General features: G+C 58.6%; 1 protein-coding gene across 2 annotated transcripts; it reads left to right on the forward strand.

Annotated features, from left to right (window-relative positions):
- Nucleotides 1-438: 438 nt before the first annotated feature.
- On the forward strand, nucleotides 439-18,911 carry MDFI (MyoD family inhibitor). Of its 2 annotated transcripts, none has more exons than XM_075115560.1 (5): nucleotides 439-585; nucleotides 871-958; nucleotides 12,761-12,955; nucleotides 16,966-17,220; nucleotides 17,649-18,911. In XM_075115560.1, exons 2-5 carry the CDS (start codon nucleotides 889-891, stop codon nucleotides 17,903-17,905), a joined length of 777 nt encoding a protein of 258 aa, XP_074971661.1. In that variant the 5' UTR covers nucleotides 439-585; nucleotides 871-888; the 3' UTR covers nucleotides 17,906-18,911. The 2 variants fall into 2 exon arrangements, with proteins under 2 accessions (XP_074971661.1, XP_074971662.1); XM_075115561.1 differs by having other exon boundaries at nucleotides 439-582.
- Nucleotides 18,912-19,639: the final 728 nt, after the last annotated feature.

Genomic DNA, 19,639 nt, shown 5'->3' on the forward strand with positions numbered 1-19,639 from the left:
TCCTCGTGGGGACCCTGCAGGGACACAGCGCCGGAGCAAACACAGCGAACCCTGGCTTGGCCCACTTGGGAAGTGCTGCTACTGCTTGAAACCTCAGTTTCACGCCGTTGCTCTTGGGGCTGATGATGGCAGCGATGCTGCCACCTCCGATCCCAGCACCTCCAGGCATCACCCCAAGGGGCCGAACCTCATTTATCAGTTGGGGAAACTGAGGCAGGGAGGGGTGAGGGAGGCAGAGCACATGCTGGCAGAGTCAGGAATAAAAGCACCCTCTTGGCTTGCCCGCCTGGGTGCAGGGCGGACAGGCTGAAGCACCCAACCGAGGGTCCCGAGCACGGCTTTGCCGCAGGGTGGTGGGAGTTTCCCGGAGCAACCAAACCCACACACACACACAGTTTTCGAGGGGAAAAACCCAACACTGAGCCGACAGCGCAGCAAAGCTGAGAAATCCCAATTTCGAGGCTGGCCCTGGGAGCCAAGCAACCTCTGCCTGCCCTGCGCCTCTCCCCTCCCCGGCTCTGCTCCATCCCCCAAAAGAAACTTTTCCTCCCCCTCCTGCGCCGCGGAGCGCGGCGGACGCGGGTGGTTGTTTGTTTGTTCTCGCAGGCTTTTTTTTTTTTTCTTTTTTATGATTATTATTTTTTAAGGATTTGGGTGGCGGTGTAGGGAGGGGAAGGGAGGGGAGGGGGGAACCCAAACCCAACCCCGCGCCCTCGACCGGCTCGTTATAGGTCGCCGGAGCGGCGGGGCCGGGAGCGGCGGGGCCGGGGGATGCGGGGCGGGGGCGGCCGGCGGGGCCCCAGGTGAGCGCGGCCCCCGGGGCGGCGGGGCCGGCCCCGGCCCGCAGTGAGCCCTCTCTCCCCGCCGCAGCCGCCGCGCCCCTCTCCGATGTCCCAGGCCAGCAGCCACCGGCCGAGCCGCCCGGAGCCCCGCCGAGCAGAGCCGGTGCCGCCGCCAGGTACGGGGGGCTGCGTGGCTGGGGGGCGTGGGGGTGCACAGCCGGGGGGGGGGCTGCGTGTCTTGGGGGGGTGGGGGTGCACGGCTGGGGACGGGGGCTACATGGCTGGGAGGGTGGGGGTGCACAGCCCGCGGAGGGGCTGCATGGCTGGGAGAGTGGGGGTCCATGGCTGGGGGAGGGGAGCTGTATGGCTGGGGGAGGGGGGGGTGCACGGCTTTGGGGGGGCTGCACGGCTGGGGGGCTGGGGGGGTTGTGGGTGCACGGCTGGGGGGTGCCCCGCGGGGGGTGTGTGTGGGTGCATTGCTGGAGACGGTGGGTGTGCATGGAGGGGGTGGGGGTGGGGGTGGGGGTAGTGGAGTGTGTGTGCATGCCCGGGGGGCTGTGGATGGGCAGCAGAGGGGTGCGTGGCTGGAGGGGGTGTGCGGACAGTTGGGGGGTGTATGGTGGAGTGCGTGGCTGGGGGGTGGATGCCTGGGGCGGGGGGGGTGGTGCGTGGCTCTGGGTGTGCTCGGCGGGTGTGTGCGTGGCTCTGTGCGTGTGTGTGCGCGGCTGGGGGGGTGTCCAGGGAGGCCCGAGTGTGCGTGTACATGGCCGTGTCCAGCGGGGGGGGGGTGCTGGTACCCCCGGCAGTGCGGGTGTGCGTGTGCCCGGCTCTGTGCGAGCGCAGCTGGGGCCGGCGAGCCGGGGGGGGACTTCGCAGCACAACGCTTGCAGCAGTTTCTGTAACTCGGCCAAGTGCACAAAGGCAGCCGTGGCGCTGGAGAGGTTAAAACCACCCCCGAAGGGCGGGTGTGAGGGGCTGGGGGCTGTTCTGCAGCCCGGGGGTCCGGGCTGGGGGTGGTGGGGCCCCTTCCCCACCCCGCAGCAACTCCCTGGGGTTCTTGGGTGGGATGTAGGAAGGCAAGATCAGGCCATGGAGAAAGGGATTGGAAAAGTTTTGGGGATCCTCCCTTTTTCCATGGGGCAAAGCTGAGCCTCTCGAGTTGTCCAGGTGGTGTGGGGGCTTTGCCCGGGGTGCCAGGACCTGCGCCCGTGTCCTGCGGTGGTCGGTCCCCAAGGTTCACGTGTGGAAACCGCATTAAAAGTCCTGATGCGAGAGGAAAAAAATGCTGGAGCAGGAAGCTGACAGCGAGAGGTGAAACACCCCGATGCATACGCTGTCAGATCAGACACAAAAGGGGCCAAATCCACCCCGGGACCAGCTCCCTGTGTGCTCCGAAAGCGGCTGCCGGGCAGCAGGCTGAGCAGGCAGGAGCTGTGCCGTGGGAGCACCGGGCACGGTGATACACAAAAACCGAGCTTAGCACAGCTGGATCTCTCCCCATGTTGGCTTTGGCCCGGAGCGTGGCTGGGCCCAAGTTTGGGAGAATACATCCTCTTGTTCTCTTCCCCCCTGCTTTTCCAGCTGGATGCTTCAGGCTCCGCTTCCCGGCTGAACTCTTCTGCTGCTTTGCGCTGCAGCCGTGTCCCGGGGCCGACGCAGCTGCCGGGGCTGTGCAGGGCTTATTTCTGTGGATTTCCTTCCATTTGCTTTCCTCTCCAGGTGGGAAACGGTGACTGTTAATGCACAGACTTAGTGCAAAAAAGCTTTTACAGGAGAACTTGCTACCAGCCGGGGTTAGGAGGAACACCGTGCACTAGGTACTGTAAGATCCAGTGTGGGTTATTTTTAAAAAATAGTTTAGGAGTAAGTTAAATGCATCAGAAAAAATGGCCTTGCAGCTTTTTTGCGTTCCCAGCCGCTGGCCACACAGGAGCGGTGTGTAGGTAGAGCATGGTTCAGCCTCCCAGTTGTACTGGTGTCCTGAGCAGGAGTGGTGGGACCAGGCCCAGGTGTGCAATGTCTGGGACCCCCGGAGCATCGGTGAGTGCCCGCTGTGGCGTGCCCATGGTGGAGGGGTGTCACCTCCATCCCAAAACAGCCCCTAACCCACCTTCCTCTTCCCCAGCTGCTCCCAGAAGGGAGCGTGGACCTGGGATAGGCGAACCCGAGCAGAGTGGACCAAATTTGCCTCCTTTAGACCCCCTTTCACAGTCTGTAAAGCTGAAGGGGCCAAGGGGGTCTCCAGGACACCCTCGATTTCCATCTGCCCAGGCTCCAGGGGCCAAATTTCATGCCAAGAGAATATCCCTGTCCTGGCTCAGAGAGCAGCTTTCCGGTTGCACGTCTTGAGCTTTGAATTCTTGCTTGCATCACTTCTTTCTTTCTTTCTTTTTGTTTTTTTGGTGAGCAATGAATGGACAGGGTCTGGTTTGTCTTTCGTGCTTGTTTGGCCTCGTGACGTTTCGGTGTGGAGCCATTATCGCTTGGGCAGAGTCCAGGGGCTCTGTCACGCACCACGGAGCCTGGGAATTTTTACTCTACTCCCTTTCCGATGCTTTGCAAATTAGACCAGATAACTTGGTAACGCCGAGCTTGTGAAATAAATGGGGAAACTGAGGTGCCGGAGTGGTTTGGCCCAAGTTAGTGCGTCGTGGGCAGGGTTGGGTTGGCATTGCCATGCTTGGTCCTATTTCCCAGCCTGAGACGAAGCCCGTTTCCCGCAGTTTGTTCCTTGGCATCTCTGGCGATGGGCCCGGCGCCATTGCAGCCTCCTCCTGCCCTGGGAAGGGACTGGCACGGTGCAAACCAAACCCTCGAAATAGCCACAGGTAGTTTGCAGAGGAGCCTCAGCGAGAAGAGGCAATTGTCTGCCTGTGTGGAGTACGTGGGGTGTAATTTTTTTTTTTTAGGAATTAACAGAAAACAGGAGAAAACCAGAAAGTTTGTTGGCTGATGAGATTATTTTTGTCCTTCCTTCCCTTCACGGGGAAGAAGAGGAGGGGGAACAGGGCCAGCGGGAGAGGGGCTTTTGTAATGGGAAGCAAACTCATATAAAGGTGCTGGAGGCAAATCCATCTCCAGAAGAAAAAAACCCTTTCCCTCGGGTTTGACTTTGCTCACTCCCACCTCCCTTCCTTCCGTTCCCAGCAGGACCTCTGCTGCGTGGGGCCACCACCGCGTCCCCCCTCCGTGTCTGTGTCCCGGCTTGGTCGCAGGCGCCGGCAGCTCAACGGCTCTTTGCTTGGAGCCGGGCAGGGACAACGGGACACTCACTCACACGCACTTTTTTCCCTTTAATTCTTTCTGCCTGTTCCCAAGGAGTTTGCCCCGAGGTGTAACAGGAGGCGGAAAGCCGTTGTGTGCTGCAGCCCCAACAATGCAGCCTTCAGAGCTGTGAGCGGCTCTGCCCCGCTCGCCCAAAATACCCGGGTCTGGCCGCCTGCACGAGGGTGCTGCGACCCGTGCTCCGAGCAGGGGAAGCCACCATCAGTGCCACCATCACTCCAGTACCTGTTACTGGGACTCTGCCCTGCCCTGGCAGGGGAGACAAACAAGGGCAACCCCCTGCAAGGTCACAGTAAATGGGTTTTTGCTTGCCTTAGCACTGATTTTAATGAAAGTACTTGCAGATTTGCACACAGACATCCTGTATGTACAAAGGAGCCAAAAAAAAGTGCCCTAAAATAAACAAATTTTTTTTTTTTTTACCCCAGATAAAGACTTTTTGTACCAAAAGATTCATTTCTGGTTTGCTTTCAAAGTTTCTCATCTGCTCATGACAATGCTTCATTTTTTTCTTTTCTTTGAACAACAACAATAAAACTCAAAAAAACCAAAAAAAGGCAGATTTCTGGCTTTTTTCAAATGTTTCTGGTTTTGAGCAAAACAAAGCAGACCCTCTGGGGCTGTGCCGCTTGCCACCCCAGCATCCCGGTCCTGCTCCAGCTCCTTATTGAATTTCCTTGGAAAGCGCCTGCTTGACTCTATTAGCTGCAGAAACCCAAGCTGTCCTCTGGGCGTTTTCTGTAGCTCGTCTGATTTTTCACAGAGCTCCGCCTCGCTCGGGCAGTGCCCTGTGCAGCCTCGGGTGGGACGGGCACCGGCAGCCTCCCGGGGCTGCAGGGTTTGGCGTGGGATGGAGCCACGTTGGTCCTTCCCGGCGCCGGCCGCCCCTTCCCGGATCGCACTGGGTGCTGCACTCAGGTTGTACCTGTGGCAATGAGCTATTGCATTGCAGCAGGCATGGGGTAACTGGGATTTTTTTTTCCCCCAAATCCCAATCTTCAGGCTTTGCCCACTGCAAACTCACGCATGCACGCTTTCGCCCATCTCCGTTTGATCTTCAGGCGGGCTTTGGCAGCTTGTTGAACTTGATATTTGACTTGGGCAGCGAGGGAAGGTTCCCCCTCAGCTCTAGTGCATCCCGCTGTCTTTCCACTGGTGCATCCCTGGCTCTGTGACAGGACAGATCAGGGAGCAGGCAGTAGCTTCGGGAAGCACTTCCATCCCAGTCCCATCCTCTTTTGGGGTGCTCCCCATGGGTGCACAGGAGGCTCCCGGTGCCGCCTCCTTCCCTGGTGCCGGCGGCCGTGCCCGGGGGCAGGATGGTGCTCACCCGGTTCGGCTGCTTTCGGTGCCAGGGCTGGGCTGCCGGCGCGGCGTGTTCCCCGCAGCGGCTCTGCCTTTGCATCGCGAGGAAGTGGGTCGACTCGCTGACTCCAGGAGCAATTACTCGCTCCACCCAAATGGCTTCATCGTTGGCCGGCCTCGCCGCCTTCCTTCAGCGAGCAGGCATGCTGCTGCCCCGCAAGCTGTGCCCTGACCTTTGCAGAAGAGCTTGTTTTCACCTTGCCCTGGCACCGATCAGGGTGTGCTGCAGCTCCTCCGAAGCTGCTTTGGGGGTCTGTGCTTGGGAGAAACCCCAGCCTAGCGAGTGTCCCTGCCAGCGGGAGGTTGAGCAGCAGAACTGCAAAGTTTTGGGCTCCATCGCCATCGGATGTTGCTTTGGGCAAACCCCTTTTACGTGCCTCAGTTTCCCCGCCAGGCCGAGCAGTGATAAGGTTCTGTTTCACAGGAGCTTAGAGCTGCAACTATGCTAATGTAAAATACATGGAGATCGGGTAACATATGATGGACACTGGCTTAAAACTGTACGCTGGGTAGATCTCAGGATGAAAGGTGCTGTATAAGTGCAAATTATTATTCTTGTTAATAATGATGTCCACCAGCTCACATTTATCTGCTCTTCAATTAACTTTTTTTAAGGACTCTTAGCAGGTTAGAAAGACACAAATTTTCCCTGGCAGAACCTGTGCTGGTTTGACCCCGTAAGGTTATGCAATTACTGTACTGGCATGGTCCTTAATTAGACTCTCCATAATTTTCCCCAGCACAGCCATGTGGCTCCTTGCTCTGTAATTCCCAGAATCTCCTTGGATCTGATAGGCATCACGTTAGCCGCTTTCCAGGCTTCAGGGATAATCGCTTGTCCTTAAAGACACCTGGGATGTCGCTGGATCTCCTCCTGCATCCTTCCTGCATGCCAGGCTCCCATGGCATGGGGGTTTTACATCCTTGGGGCCAGCGTGGGCGATTAGCCCATGCCGGGGAGCGCCTCGGTCCTCCGAGGCTCCTCCTCGGTTGAGCACGGTCCTCCTCGAAGTCAATGAAAGTCAACTCAACCCCAGGTTGGGTCTTTGACCCTTTGTTTTTCCCCATCATTTTTCTCCACTCCTTGGCCCCGCAGTGCATTTAGGATGTTACATGTTGCTCTTTGGTTTGGGCAGAGCCCAGCCCTGATGCTGGGAGATGGGCTGGCCTGGCAGCTGGAGGCAGAAACCTGGTCCTGCTGGGTCTGGCTTGTGTCCTGGGGCAAGTTGCGTTGTCCCTTGTCTCCAGTTTAGGTAGATATTGCTTCTTTCCTTGCACCTGCAGCTGCAGTCCTGAATACTGTCTTAATATGTATATGTTAAATATATTCTTACTGCATAAGGAATGGTTCCTCACCATTGCTGCAATGACAGAGGTGCGTGCTTCTTGCAGTGATTTTATCCCTTACGTTCCCCGGAACCCCTTCTCGAGGGTTATCCCCGCCACCTTGCTCTCAGGTAGGAGCAATTCTTCTATGAGGGTTGGTTTGTTCCTCCTTTGCAGGAGCTGCTTGGGTCAGCGAGGACCTTTGGGTGGTGGGATTTGTAGGGTCACCTTGGCAGGAGGTCTGTGCCCCAAACCTGGAGTCGGGGCTTTGTCGCCGGCAAAGCTTTCAGGCAAGGTCGAGCGCCGAACGCGGACGGACTGAACAGACGCTGGTCCTGGCCTGTCTGGCCGGCCCGAAATTCCTCTCTTCCTACCCACCCAATGGCTATAAATAACAAATAATAACAACTCCCAGGCTGGCAAGCTATTTGGGGTTTTGTGGGTTTTTTTTGCTTTGTTTTGCTTTTTTGCATTTAGGAAGTAACTTTTCATAGAAACCAATATTTTTTTGACCGGATTCCTCATTGTCCCAGAACTGAAGTGTTTATCCAAAGCATTGCACAGGTGAGCAGCGAGACACAGGGGCAAACGCTTTCCGGGAGGGAAGCAAAGCTCTGCTGGATGTGTCCCGGGTGTGCTCAGGAGCTTTCCCCTCCCACCCTCTCTTTCCTTTCCCTGAATATCATAGAATCTGAAAATGCTTTAGTGCATTAATTTCAGACTGAATGTAAATAAGCCATTTGGATTTTTCCCAGTTGAGCAAACTTTCAAACCAGAATTTTGCTTTCCTCTCCTCCAGCCTGGCTCGTGGGATTGGAAGGATTTGCTTCAGTGCCGTCTCTTCTGCACTTGAAACCACTTAATCAAGCTCTAAAATATCCCTTGAATAGGTCAGACAGGCACCTGATTGGGCCAGGCGGCGTGTACGGGAAAAACCAAGAGAGATTACACGCTCATTTTATCTGCATAAAACAGATTAGAAAGCTCCCAAACTAAATATTGCTGCAAGGTAGCGTGTTGTTAATGGCAAGTGCCTTGTGAGGCTGTCTCTGTTTGTGTCTCCATCCAACATTATCTCGTCCCTGACCAGCCATTCCTGAGGGATTAAAGGGAGAGGGGAGGGGGGACGGGAGACTCTCCTGAGGATCTCCACGTCAGCAGGAGTCATGACCCACAGCGTTACATTTGGATGCTCTTCAGGTCCCGAAGAGCTCAGATGTGGATCCAGACGTGTTGAGACCCTTCTCCTTCCTTTTATGTAACAGGTTGACACCACCTAATTCAAACACGCTGCCTGCTAAAGAGGCAGGACTTGCTTCTGAGCTCACCAGTCCAAGCCTGTCTTTAGCTGCTGTGTCTTGGAGGCATTTTTTTCTCCCCATCCTGCCCGTCGCTGGCATGGAGCCATGCGTGGGGCAGCAGTGACGGGCACACGCTGCACCGGTGAGGCGTCCATCCATCTCCTGCCACCGGATTTCTTCCTCTTGAGCCAAAGGCACTTGGAAAAAAGAGGGGCAGATAAATATCCCAAGCAGCCAGGCAGACCATATGTTGCAGGAAGCTACAGCTCAGGAAAGCTGAGCAGGAGCCATGGGACAACCTGGGTGGGTTTGACCCAAGGGCATGGCTCCAGCTTTGCCACATCCCACATCCTCCGTGCCTTCCCAGCTGGGGGTCTGGGCACCACAACCGGCTGCAGAGAAGGAAACCCACAGGTCCCTGTGAGCCGTGAGATGCTCTGGCCGTGCTGTTGTGGTGTGGCTCTTGTTTGTGCTGCCGGAGGAGCTCGGCCCCGGCGCGGCTTGGTGCGGCCGAGCACTCTCACCAGCTGCTGCCATTGCTGCTGTTGGCTTTTGTTTGTCCAGCTTTTTGGGGATGGATTAGCTCAGTCCTGCAAGCTCATCGGGAATTAAGCACGCCTCCCACCCAAAGCACAAATGCTTTTTCCCCTAAGCAGGACAACGCCTGGTGGTTGCTCCAGAAGTTCCTGCAGACACTGGTGATGCAAAGTGGGTCCTTCCCACAGCTGCTGCTCCTGGAGGGACGTTTTGTAGGTTTTGACTTTGTAGGAGCATTAAAAGATACATGGTTAAAACCAGCTTTTTCCAGCTTCTTTATATCTTTCCTCTCCTCCCTTCTTTTTCCTCAAATCTTGTGGTGCTTTGTAGACTTTGGAGCTCAGTGATGTCTTGGGGCTTTTATGATGGGTGGATCTGGACTTTGTGAATGGGGAGAACAGTCAGAAAACCTGACCCGTGTGCATCTCCTGGGCTTGGCAACCAGGAGGCAAAGAAAGTAACTCCACGTCTATCAGCTTTCTAATCTATTGTACCTTCCGGCAGCGCTGTGATTTTTTTGAAGACTGGCTTATTATTTTAAAATGCCTTATTATCTCTGTTCTCATAAACAAAGCATGTGAGTCGCTCTCCTGGTGCCACACTACCTTCATTTCTCCCTTGTGTTTTACAAAAGGTGGTGCAGAATGGGGGAGTGGAGACCTGGACTCTCCTCCCAGGCTGTTTCTCCACCATGTGATGAGCGCTAGCCCTGGCTGGGGAGGGGCTGGGGGTGCAGCTGCTATGGGGGTGCAGGCAGGGAAGGGGATGGATGTCCCGTCCCAAGGGTCAGATCTCCTTAGGGCTTTGGCTGTGTTTTGCCCAGGCTTGTGGTCGGTTTTAAACCTGACAGATTTAGGTCAAGCCTGGTCTTGTTCTGGCAATGGGGTAATAGCAGGGGAGGGAAGAAGCCAGTCCTTGCCCTGGTGGCAGCAGAGAGAGGGGACCCCAGGGGTGCCTCACCTTGCTGGGGGACCCCCCTGCCATACCCCAGCGATGGGGGGATGGAGCTGGTTCTACTGTGCCTCTTCCTGCTTACCCTGTCTGCTGATCCCCTTTATGGGGGCTTTGTGCCCCAAAGCGAGTGTTTAGAGGAGCGATGAGGGCACGCAGCCAAGCGGGCGAGGGATTCTCTGCGCGGGACCCCCGTGGAGCCGCACGTCGTGTGCGTGTGCCCGTCCTGCTCTGTAAGAGGTGCCTGGCAGTGCCAAGCAGAGCAGCGTGAGCACCCCTGAGAGCAGGGGCCAGAGGGGGGCATTTAAAGGAGGAGGGGGAGCTGGGCAGCTGTGGGACGAGTCTGTGCCCCAGCAGCTGTGCTGGTGCTGGCGGTCTGTCTGTCCATCTCTCCCTGTGCCATCAGGGATGGATGATGCCTCTTCCTTGGGTGCATTTTGCCAGGCTTTTTTGGGAGCTGCTGTGCTCGTGCATGCCCAGCGCACGAGCATTTCCCTGTGCATTCCCACTGCATTTGCCTGCGGGTCGGAAGGTGCCTGGGAAGTGCCCAGACCCAGCAAACCAGCGGCGCAGGGAGGGAGCTGTGGGGCAGGAGCCTGCAGGGTCTGTGCTGAGCCCACACATGTCCGGCAGCTCCCAGCCCAGCCCCAGGGTCAGGCTGCGACCACGAGGGCAGACACAGCCCTTCTCCATCTCACTCCCAGGAGGTGCCATGTACTTGGGGGGTCAGTGCCATCCGTATGCTCCCCATGGAGATGCAACAACAGGGAAGCAAGGCTGTATAAGGCAGGGAAGGACCAGCTTACCCAAATTTCTTCCCTGTCTATTTTTGTCTCTCTTCTGGCCAGCTTGTTCCAGTAGGAGATAACGTAATTGCCATCTTCCTCCCTGCATCGCTGTGGTTGTGTGTGAGACCTCTTGTTGTGCAGGGTAATTATATGGGTGAAGTGGACATGGCAAAAACGACCTTTGTCTCAACAATTAGTGGACCAGCATGCTCACCATCCATACGGCCCAGTGCCGCTGCTTTCTCGCAGAGCTCAGGGTCTAAACAGACCATCCTTGTCCTGAGCCCCTTGGGGAAGGGCATGGAGGGGACAAGGGATGTGCTGGAGGCAGCGCAGGGCAGCCGTGGCAGAGGCAGGGATCAGCTGGAGCTCTCCCCATGCACAGAGTGGCTGCCAGCCCTTCTGCTGCTGCAGCACCTGATTTTCCAGCTCTTTTTTCCAGTGTAAATCACTTGCTGCGGAGGGGAGCGCTGACCTCGGGGCTGAGAGCGGAACTGGGGATCTGGTGGTGATGGGGCTGCTCTGGGCAAGCCCAAAGTCTTGGTTGTTGATTTTTAAGCCCTGAGCACACTCCGGGCATCTCGTAGCAGAAACCGAAGCAGCTCCCTGGCTACACTGATGCCCAGCAGCTCGGATCCCTTCCCAAGGGAGCTGCACCCTCTGTGCTCTGCACCAGGTGCCCCTGACTCAGGGCTTTGTCCAGAGCTCCTCAACCATTGGGGTTTTCATGTCAGGCTTTAACAGGCTTTAGCTCAGGTGCTGACTAAACACTGCAGGTCTGACTCAGGCCGGTCCAGGTTGGGACATGAAAGAGGACGTGGATGCAGCAACACATGGTTATTATTCACCTATACACCGCACCTATGTGCAAACACCGATACGTAGATGACAGCCCGTTCTCTTCTTCCCTCTCTTTTGCCCTGGACTTTCACAGGGGCATGGGAATGCGTTTTCTCCTTTCTGGGGCTCACATACTTCCACTCTGCCTGGGGTTTGGAGCCAATGTTGCTGTGCAAAATTCAGCTGGAGCTGCTGGATTTCCCTTGGTTGAGCCCCAGAATGACCCTGCCTGCGGGAGCGTCCCGCAGGAGGGCAGAGAGCTGCGAGCAGGGCACTGCATCGGGATGAGCTTTCCTTCCCAGGAAGCCCCCTGTCGCAGGAGCTCCAGTGTCCCAGGCTGGATCAGCATCTGGGGAGAGTGGAGAGGATGGTCCTGTGGGGAAACTGAGGCAGATGCATGCGCATGTGGGGTGTAGCGGAGCTGGGAGCTGAGCAAGCACGGCTCCAGGCTGGTTGCAGCCCCTCTGCAGCATGTCCAGGCTCCTGCTGACACCGGGGTGCTGATGGGGCCCTCCGCCTCCCTTGTAGAGCCTCTTGCTATAGCCCCTGTAATTATACGTGTGAGGTCTGCCTGTCTTCCTCCCCAGCTCCTGCTTGTAGGACCTCTTGTTATATTGAGTATAATGAAGTGTCCGAGGTCTCTCTTCCCCCCACCCGCCCTTGCCTGCCTGCGTGTAGGACCTCTTGTTATAGCCAGGGAAATTATGGGTCTTTGGTCTCCCTCCCTTTGCCCAAGGTATAATTTAGTTTTATATAAAGTGCGGTCCAGCCCCTGTTGTGCAAGCGGTTGCTATTCCGGGTTCTGGGGAGAGGGATGGAGCAGTGAGGAGGGGGCTCGCAGTGGGCAGGGGAGCACAGCATCACACTGAGCACCATGCAGCCCCCCCAGACACCCCGCAGACCCCACAGACACCGCGCCATGGGGGAGCAGCCGGCCGCCAGCCCACAGTGCTGGCTCGGCAGGAGGTGGTTATGCTTTCTCCTCGCTTGGTTTCTGCAAGGGGGTGTGTAGCATTGGCGTTTATCCCCATGGGAAGTAACACGGCTCTTATTTTGGGTTTTGCTTGCCCCATTGAGGGGGTCCCACAGGGACTGCTCCTGTCCCAGAGCAAGTAGGAACGTGAGGGGAGGTGGCAGCTGGCTCCCGCAGGGAAGACAGTGGCCCTTTCACGGGAAGGGGGAATGAAAAATCCAACTTGAACCGCTGAGTGTAACCAGATCCACTGGCTTTTTAGAGAAGGAATGTGGGATCTTGGGAAGGCTTTTGGGAGGGTGTTGCCGAACTGCTGGCGTTGCATCTGGGTGAGTGGCTGCAGAACGATGCAGCCCCGATGGCCATCCCCAGCAGCCCAAAATCCCTCACAGTGCTCCAGCCTTTCCCCCCACTGTGTGCTCTGCCCTGCAGAAGCAACAGGGGCAGCTGGATTTGGCTCATGACCAAAATCAGGGTCCCAAAGCACTGACCGGTGCCATTTGCAGCATCTGGGGATGTGCTGCAGGATGCCATGGGTTTGGGTGCCGGGCATCTCTGACGGCAGCACGGTGCACCCCGGGGTGCTCAGCTCCCACCCCGTTTCTCTTGCAGAGGCGGGTGAGACTTCGCGCCCTTCACCGAGGCAGACGCCAGCGGCACCGTCGGCAGAGCCCCGGCCGCCTGCCCGCCCCCCTGCCAGCCCCGCAGCACCAAAGAAGGAGAAACCCCTGGAAGATGACGAGTCCCGAAAAGTCGTGACGAAGGGCCCCCGGGCCGAGCTTGCAGGTGCTCCCGAAGCTGTGACATGTGAGTGTTTCCCACCGCAGCAGCACGTGCAGCTCCAGACACCTCCAGGTGCCCATGCTTTGGGCTGCTGCTGTCTAACAGTAAGAGGGCTCATTAAAAAGGCGGGTAGCTGTGGTGGGAAGCTGTCTCCCTCATTCTGCTCTTTCCCACATCAAAGCAAAAGGTTTTAACTGAGCGTGAGTCACCGGGAGCCGGGGAAAGTGAAGGGCGGCATCCATCAGCACCGTGATGCCTCTCGCTGCCCTCGTCCTTGGGATCGGCTAGAGGCTGAGGGGGGGAGGGTGGGGGGCTGGAGGAGCTCTCGGTCGTGTTCGGGTCCTGCTGGGATGCCATGGTGGGAAAAGGGACCATCCCCTGGGGGAAGGAGCCAGCTGCTGTATGGAGCATCCCCCAAAGCCACAGCGGGAAAGAGGAGAGCCCCCGGCAGAACGGGCCCCGTGGCCACAGCCACAGGAGGGGAGTGCAACAGCCGTTCGCTGGAGCAAAGGGAGATGCCTCCCGTTGGGACAGCTCTTGCCTTGGCTTATCCAGGGCAAGGGTGAGGCTGGTGCAAAGCCTGAACGAGCAGGGGACGGGACAGGCTGTCTGCACTAAGGATCTGTTTTTGCTGGAGGCAGTGGTGAAGCCAAGCAGCACCTCCCCATTTCTGCTGCTGCAGACCTGCAGGTCCCCCTGCCATGAGAAATACTGGGGTGAGATAGGAGCAGAGGTGCGGGCCGGGGTGCCCTTGCTCCATTTCCCATTGCAGGGGCGGGAGAGCAGAGCTGGCAGACATGGGAGACCGGGGGCCAGGCTCTCCTGGAGTCACGCTGTCCATCCTTTCCCTGGCCCCCAGCCTGGATACGAGGTTTTTGCTCCCAGGCTGCCCCTTACGCACACAGCCATTCCCCTTTTGTTGGATGTGAGCAAGCAGCTTTCCCTTCCAAGGGGCGTAAAGTGGATGGATTCTTCCCAAAGGGGAGAGGGAGGGTGGGAACGAGGTTGCAGACTTTAAAGAGCAGGCAGGCAGGGTGGGAAAGGGAGGGGACAGTAAAATCCGGGCGCTCCTGATGGCGTACGTGGAGAGAGGAGAGCGCACGTTTCCTCAACGAGAGCTCGAGCCCTTGCAAAGCATCTGGGAGCTGGGCCGGCTGCCCACAGACATTCTGCACCTCTGAGTCACGCTGCAGCCTGCTGCACCCTGCATGGCGCGGCCCTGCGCAGCCCCCTCCCCAGCCCACTCCCCCCAGGACAGCCGCCCCACAGGCCCCGAGGCCGCGAGGAGCGTGGCCACCTGCATTCGAGCTTGCCTGGGTGCTGGGTGCAGGGACCCCCCCTCTTCTTCTTCCCCTCTCCTCCTCAGGAAATGAGGTTCAGCTCCCTGCAGAGCTTCGCCGCCGGCATCCCTTGCTTTGCAGCCCGCTCCTCGCAGCTGCTGCTGTTATGGGGGGGTCACCATTGCTTGTGGGGGGCAAATTCCCCCCCTTTGGCGGTACCTGGGGAACACAGTTAGGGTGATGGTGGCATTTCCGTGTCAGTCCAGCACATGGAAGGTCAGGAGGGATTGGGCAGCGAGGGGCTGTCAGGTGTAGGGTCCTGCCCTTCGCCAGCGGTGCCAGGATCAGCTCCCCAGAGGCTCAGCACTGCTGGTCAAAGCCTGCCATGGTTCTTAAATAAGTCTGTCTCCTGGCAGTCTGGGAGCAACCAAAGTGGGGGTTCCGGGTTTGGGGCTCTGGGTGTTGAGTTTCAGGCGAGAGCAGCAGACTCTGCTCAGGTGGCCACGACGTGCCGGTTTGTCCAAGCCCTGTTAGCGCATGGGAAGGTGACCTTTGGCAGAGCCAATGGCCTGGGCTGTCACCGAGGGCGAGGACACTGGAGTTTGGGCATCTGTCCACCGATGCTGCCATGGGGGAACCTGAGCCGAGCCAGCATCATCTCGGGTGTGAGACACAAAGTGAATGTCCAGGTTTTTGGTTGTTGGAGAGCCAAAGGCAGGCGCTTTCCCCCAAAGCCCTGGTTTCTCACCCTGGTGCTGGTGGGTGGATGCGGTGGGGCTGTCGGGGAGGGGTCTGGTGCCCCCCGCTCCTGTCCTGACACCGGTGTTATTAGGGACCGTTGTATACAACTCCACCTAAGCCTTGGGTTGAAGATGTCTCTTTTAGAAGGGCTTTGGGCTCCTGTGAGTTGAAGGCTCTCCTAAAATAATGGAAGCTATTTTTCATAACTTAAATGGGGGGATTACTGGCTGCCTCTCCCTGCCACTCGCTGGAGCTGGAGCGTGATTTTGATTTACAAACAGTTTAATCTGAGGAATGCAGGGAAATGGAGAATGCCAAAGCAAGCGCGTTGCGTGCTGCTGCAAACCCCTGCGGAAACCCAGTGCTCGAAGCTGCAGAGTATTTGCTGCCGTCGGACACTGCCGGGCTGGGCTGCTGTGCAGGTCCCTGCAGGCTCAGCCCCGGCCCACCGTGGCTCCGAGCAGCCCCAGGGCACCGCGGTCACCCTCTGGCCCGGTGCCGCTCAGTGCCAGCTCGGTGCATGCACTCGGGCACGGGCAGTCATGGGCGCTGGAGAAGGGTGCATGAGAAGCCAACTCCCCCCCACCAGGGGTTTTTTTTTGGGGAGACACATCCCATTTTGTCCAAGACCTGTTTTCCATTTCTCCTTTCTGCCCTTCTCCCACCCCTCCAGCTTCCAGCCCGCTCTTCCTGCTCAGCTCTGCTTATTTTAAGTTCCCTTCCCAGCGCAAATCGAAGATGCAATGTTTCACCCAAGCGCCCGGTTAACTCCCTCCCTGGTCTGACCCCAGCTCAGTCTTGCTGAGCTGGGAGCTGGGTCCATGCACTTGAGCTTTTTTATCCTCCCTCTGGTTTGTTTTTTTTTTTTGCTGGTGAGGGTGGGTGCAAGACAGAGCCCATCTGTGCCCTCTCCACCATGTCAGTCTCCCCGAGCCCCATGGCCACCCCACACAGAAAGCAGCTCCTGTTCCCCAGCAGCCAAAGGTGCCTTTGCCCTCGAGCCTCTTGCCTGAATCATCACTTGTTTACTGCAGCGACAGAGGAAAATCAAAGTTTGGCCAAAGCACCATCAGACTGGATTTTATTTGTGGCTTTGATTGGCGTTGCTGCAGCGGCGGGGATGGATGCTCGAACCCCCTCCCTTGTGCTGGGTTCCCAGTCCTCTCCCCCACTGCGGAAGGACGGCAGCGTGGGGACGCAGTGCTGGGCCGGAGCGAAGGGCTGAGCCGTGCCGCTGGCTCCGGCAGCATCCCGGCAGGGCGCGGGGCCACTGGCCTCTCTCACGGCTGCAGCATGCGAGGGCTGGAGGGAGGCGCAGACAGAGCAGATATTTATTTTCTTCCTGCTGCAGAAAAGTTCAGCCAGAGGCTGGGGAGCCCTTTAATTAAGTGGCCAATTCGCATGGTCCTGGGGAGAGGAGCAGCCCGGCTTTCCGGTAGCGCTTCATCTTCTCTGGCTTTATGGAGGGTGATGGGGACAGCCTGGAGCTCTGTCCGGCAATGCTGTGCCCTGGGCTCATGGGGCAGCCGCTCATGGAATGGTGGTTCTCAGCTGGAAGCAGCCACAGGCTCTTCCTTTCCCCACTCGGCACAAGGCGAGCACGCCTTGCCATGTCTCTGCACCCACTCCAGTCAGCCTCGGTGGCTTTGTCCCCTGCCTGTGGTGGCAGTGCTGGGACCCCGGGGGACCTCCTCCTCCACGTCATCTGCTGCGTTTTGGCAGTTGCAGCACATCTTTCATGACAAGTCTTTATTTCTTGCTCTTTTTTCATCCCTTCCTCTTTCTGGAGCCTGTCTCCTTCCCTCCAGCCATATCTTCTGCCTCTCCTTTTCCATCTCCATCCGCTTGGACCATCTGTTAGCATCGCTTCATCCCACTCATGAGGCCGCCCTATGTCCAGGTGAGGATGAGGTTCCCGTGTGATGGCAGGGGATCAGGCACGAGTTTCTCCCCCGGTGGAGCGCTGCAGCGGGGTTTGGGGGCCGGCGAGGTAACGTGCTGCTCTCCTCCCAGGCCAGCCCCAGGTGCGAGGAGCCCCGCAGCCCCCCAGCCCCTGCACCCACCTGCTGCAGAACGGCGCTGGGCGGGGGCCGGATCCAGGCGGTGCCAATGGGGAGACGGTAAACGGGGTCTTCCGCCCCCTCCCCAGCACGCAGAAGCCCCACCGAAAGCTGCAGTCGCACCACTCCATCAACAGCCAGAGCAGCAAGAAGAGCAAGGGCAGCTCCAAGTCAGCCTCTTCCCACATCCCTATTGAGGCACAAGAAGGTACCGGCTCTCCCTGGGGTGGGGTCCCTTTCCAGCCACTCTTCTCCAACCCTGCATCCCTTGGGGTCTCTCCTGTAGCACCCTTCCAGCCCACTGGGACCTCTGGATCTGGGCACCAGCCAAGCTCCCCTCCTGGGAGCCTTCTGCAGGGTGGGTGCTGAGCGGGGTCATCTCGTGTCCTCCAAAACTGGTCTTTCTTGCAGTCTGGGCATGTCACAAGCAGCAGGGTCAGTCCCTGGGCATTGAGGGAGGCCCCTGGAGCCATACCTGGCTCCCAAGCCCCTCTTCCCGTCCTTTCCATTCATTTCCTAAGGGAGGATTTCCACCCTTTTGGGGCAGAGCATCCATCCGTCGGGCACTGCCTCACCCAGCCTAGCCATGGGTGCTGGCGTCCCCCCAACACCCACTCTGTGGCCGTACCTCCGCAGATTGCTGCGTCCACTGCATCCTCTCCTGCCTCTTCTGCGAGTTCCTGACCCTCTGCAACATCGTGCTGGACTGTGCCACCTGCGGCTCCTGCACATCCGAGGACTCCTGCATCTGCTGCTGCTGCTGCAACTCGGGCGAGTGCGCGGACTGCGACCTGCCCTGCGACATGGACTGCGGCATCATCGACGCCTGCTGCGAGTCGGCTGACTGCCTGGAGATCTGCATGGAGTGCTGCGGGCTCTGCTTTTCCTCCTGAGGGGCTGCATTCGGCAGGGGGGACCAGGAGTGGGTCCCCCTCAGCCCCTCCTGCAGCGGCCAAGGGTCCAGACTGTCCCTGAGCCGGCAGTGGGGACACCCAGCTGTGAAATGCCGAAAGACAGAGCCCAGTGAAGGATTGGCCCCCCATTGCAAATGTCATCCTTGGGGCCAGTGAGCCAGGCTCGGATCCTGCCTGGGGAAGGGTGAATCTGTAGGGCCACAGGGTACCCGGGGGACAGCTGGCATCCCGTCATGCTCTACCTCTTCCCCGTGCCGGGCCGGTTTGCCAAGGATCGCGGGAGCCTCCTGCCACCTGAGCCGAGAGCAGGAGCGCCCACCCCGTGACCCGCAGGTGCCACCCCGGGGTCCCTGCGTTGGGGAGGGCCACTGTGACCACCAAGGCTGCCCCAAGACAGTGCTCTGGTATACACGGGGGTGGCACAGAGCATCATCCCGCCCCAGGACGCCTCCAAGAGAGCAAGGCACAGGACAGAGCCTTGCTCCCTGCTGGGAGCCCACCGGGCACCAGGAGATGCCGAAGCCTTTAGCCAGGCTGCGGGGTCCCGTGCTGTGGGACGCATCCTGCCAGCCCCTGCTCCTCCTCAGTGCTGAGATCGGCAGCCAAGTGCAATACACACAGCCCGCTTCCCTCCCTGCCGTGCTGGCTGGGAAGAAGCTTTTCCTTCACTGGTGCCCGCAGCGGGGTTGCAGCCGGGGGCCAAGGCAGCCATCCTGGCTGGGGAGAGCCCGGAGCTGCGCCAAGCTGTTACCGACCCTGCGTGCATCCCGGGGGGGCAATGGGGCAAGGTGGTTTGGGTGGTGCCAAATGACCCCCAGCGGTTGTTGGCCCCATCCCACCACCCAGGGGACAGGGTTTGTGGCTGGGTGGGGGTGGAAAATGCCCTGTTGAAGGGCTGGGGAGAAGGGGAGGGAAGTGTCATGGTGTTTTATTTTTTTGTCCCTTTCGTTTGTTACTGTAAATAAAGGTCTTTCTTCATTTCTGAGCGACGGCTGCTGCATCATGTGCTCCTCAGGGCACTCCCAGGGGAGAGCTGCTCGCAGCTGCACCACATCCCCCCATCCCTGCAGCTGCACCCACCTTCCTGCTCTGCAGGCACAGAGTGGGGGGCTGGTGCAGAGCCTGCAGGGCTCCTTTGGCCCTGGGGACGTGGGACGGCTCAGTGACAAGCCCAGGGTGCTCCAGCTTTGGTTCTTGTGCCGGGAAGGGAAATGCAAGAGTATTCACTGTCCTTCACTTCAGGGAACAGGTCAAGGTCCTGGTGTCCTGCAGCCCGGTGCTGGCTCCCTGCCCTGCTCCTGCAGCCATGGGACAAACCCTGACCCCATTGCACCGCCGTCCCCTGCTTCTCGCGGGGCTCTGCAGTGGGACCCCGCCAGCCATGAGCTGCTTCTGTTTGTCCCAGGGGATGACTTCCCTAAAGGAGAGAATAAATGACACAAATTCCCGGCTGCGGGGCTGGGGTGGGCAGAGGCTGCCCAGGGTTGGCGTGAGGCTGTGGGAGCTGGCAGCCCTCTGGTTTTGGGCAGCCAGCCCTGCTGTGGGACCACCAACCCTGCTGTGCCGTGCTGTGCCGTGCACAAGGGACCGCGGCCCCCACACCAGCATCTCGCTGCCCCTCGCAGGGGTGGGCTCAGCCGTCCCGGCAAGGCTGCTGCCTGGGCTGAAGTTGAACGAGGAGGGAAAAATACTTAAAAATCGAGGCCAAATGGG

The sequence above is a fragment of the Phalacrocorax aristotelis genome, chromosome 21, assembly GCF_949628215.1.
Source record: "Phalacrocorax aristotelis chromosome 21, bGulAri2.1, whole genome shotgun sequence".
NCBI lineage: Eukaryota > Metazoa > Chordata > Aves > Suliformes > Phalacrocoracidae > Phalacrocorax > Phalacrocorax aristotelis.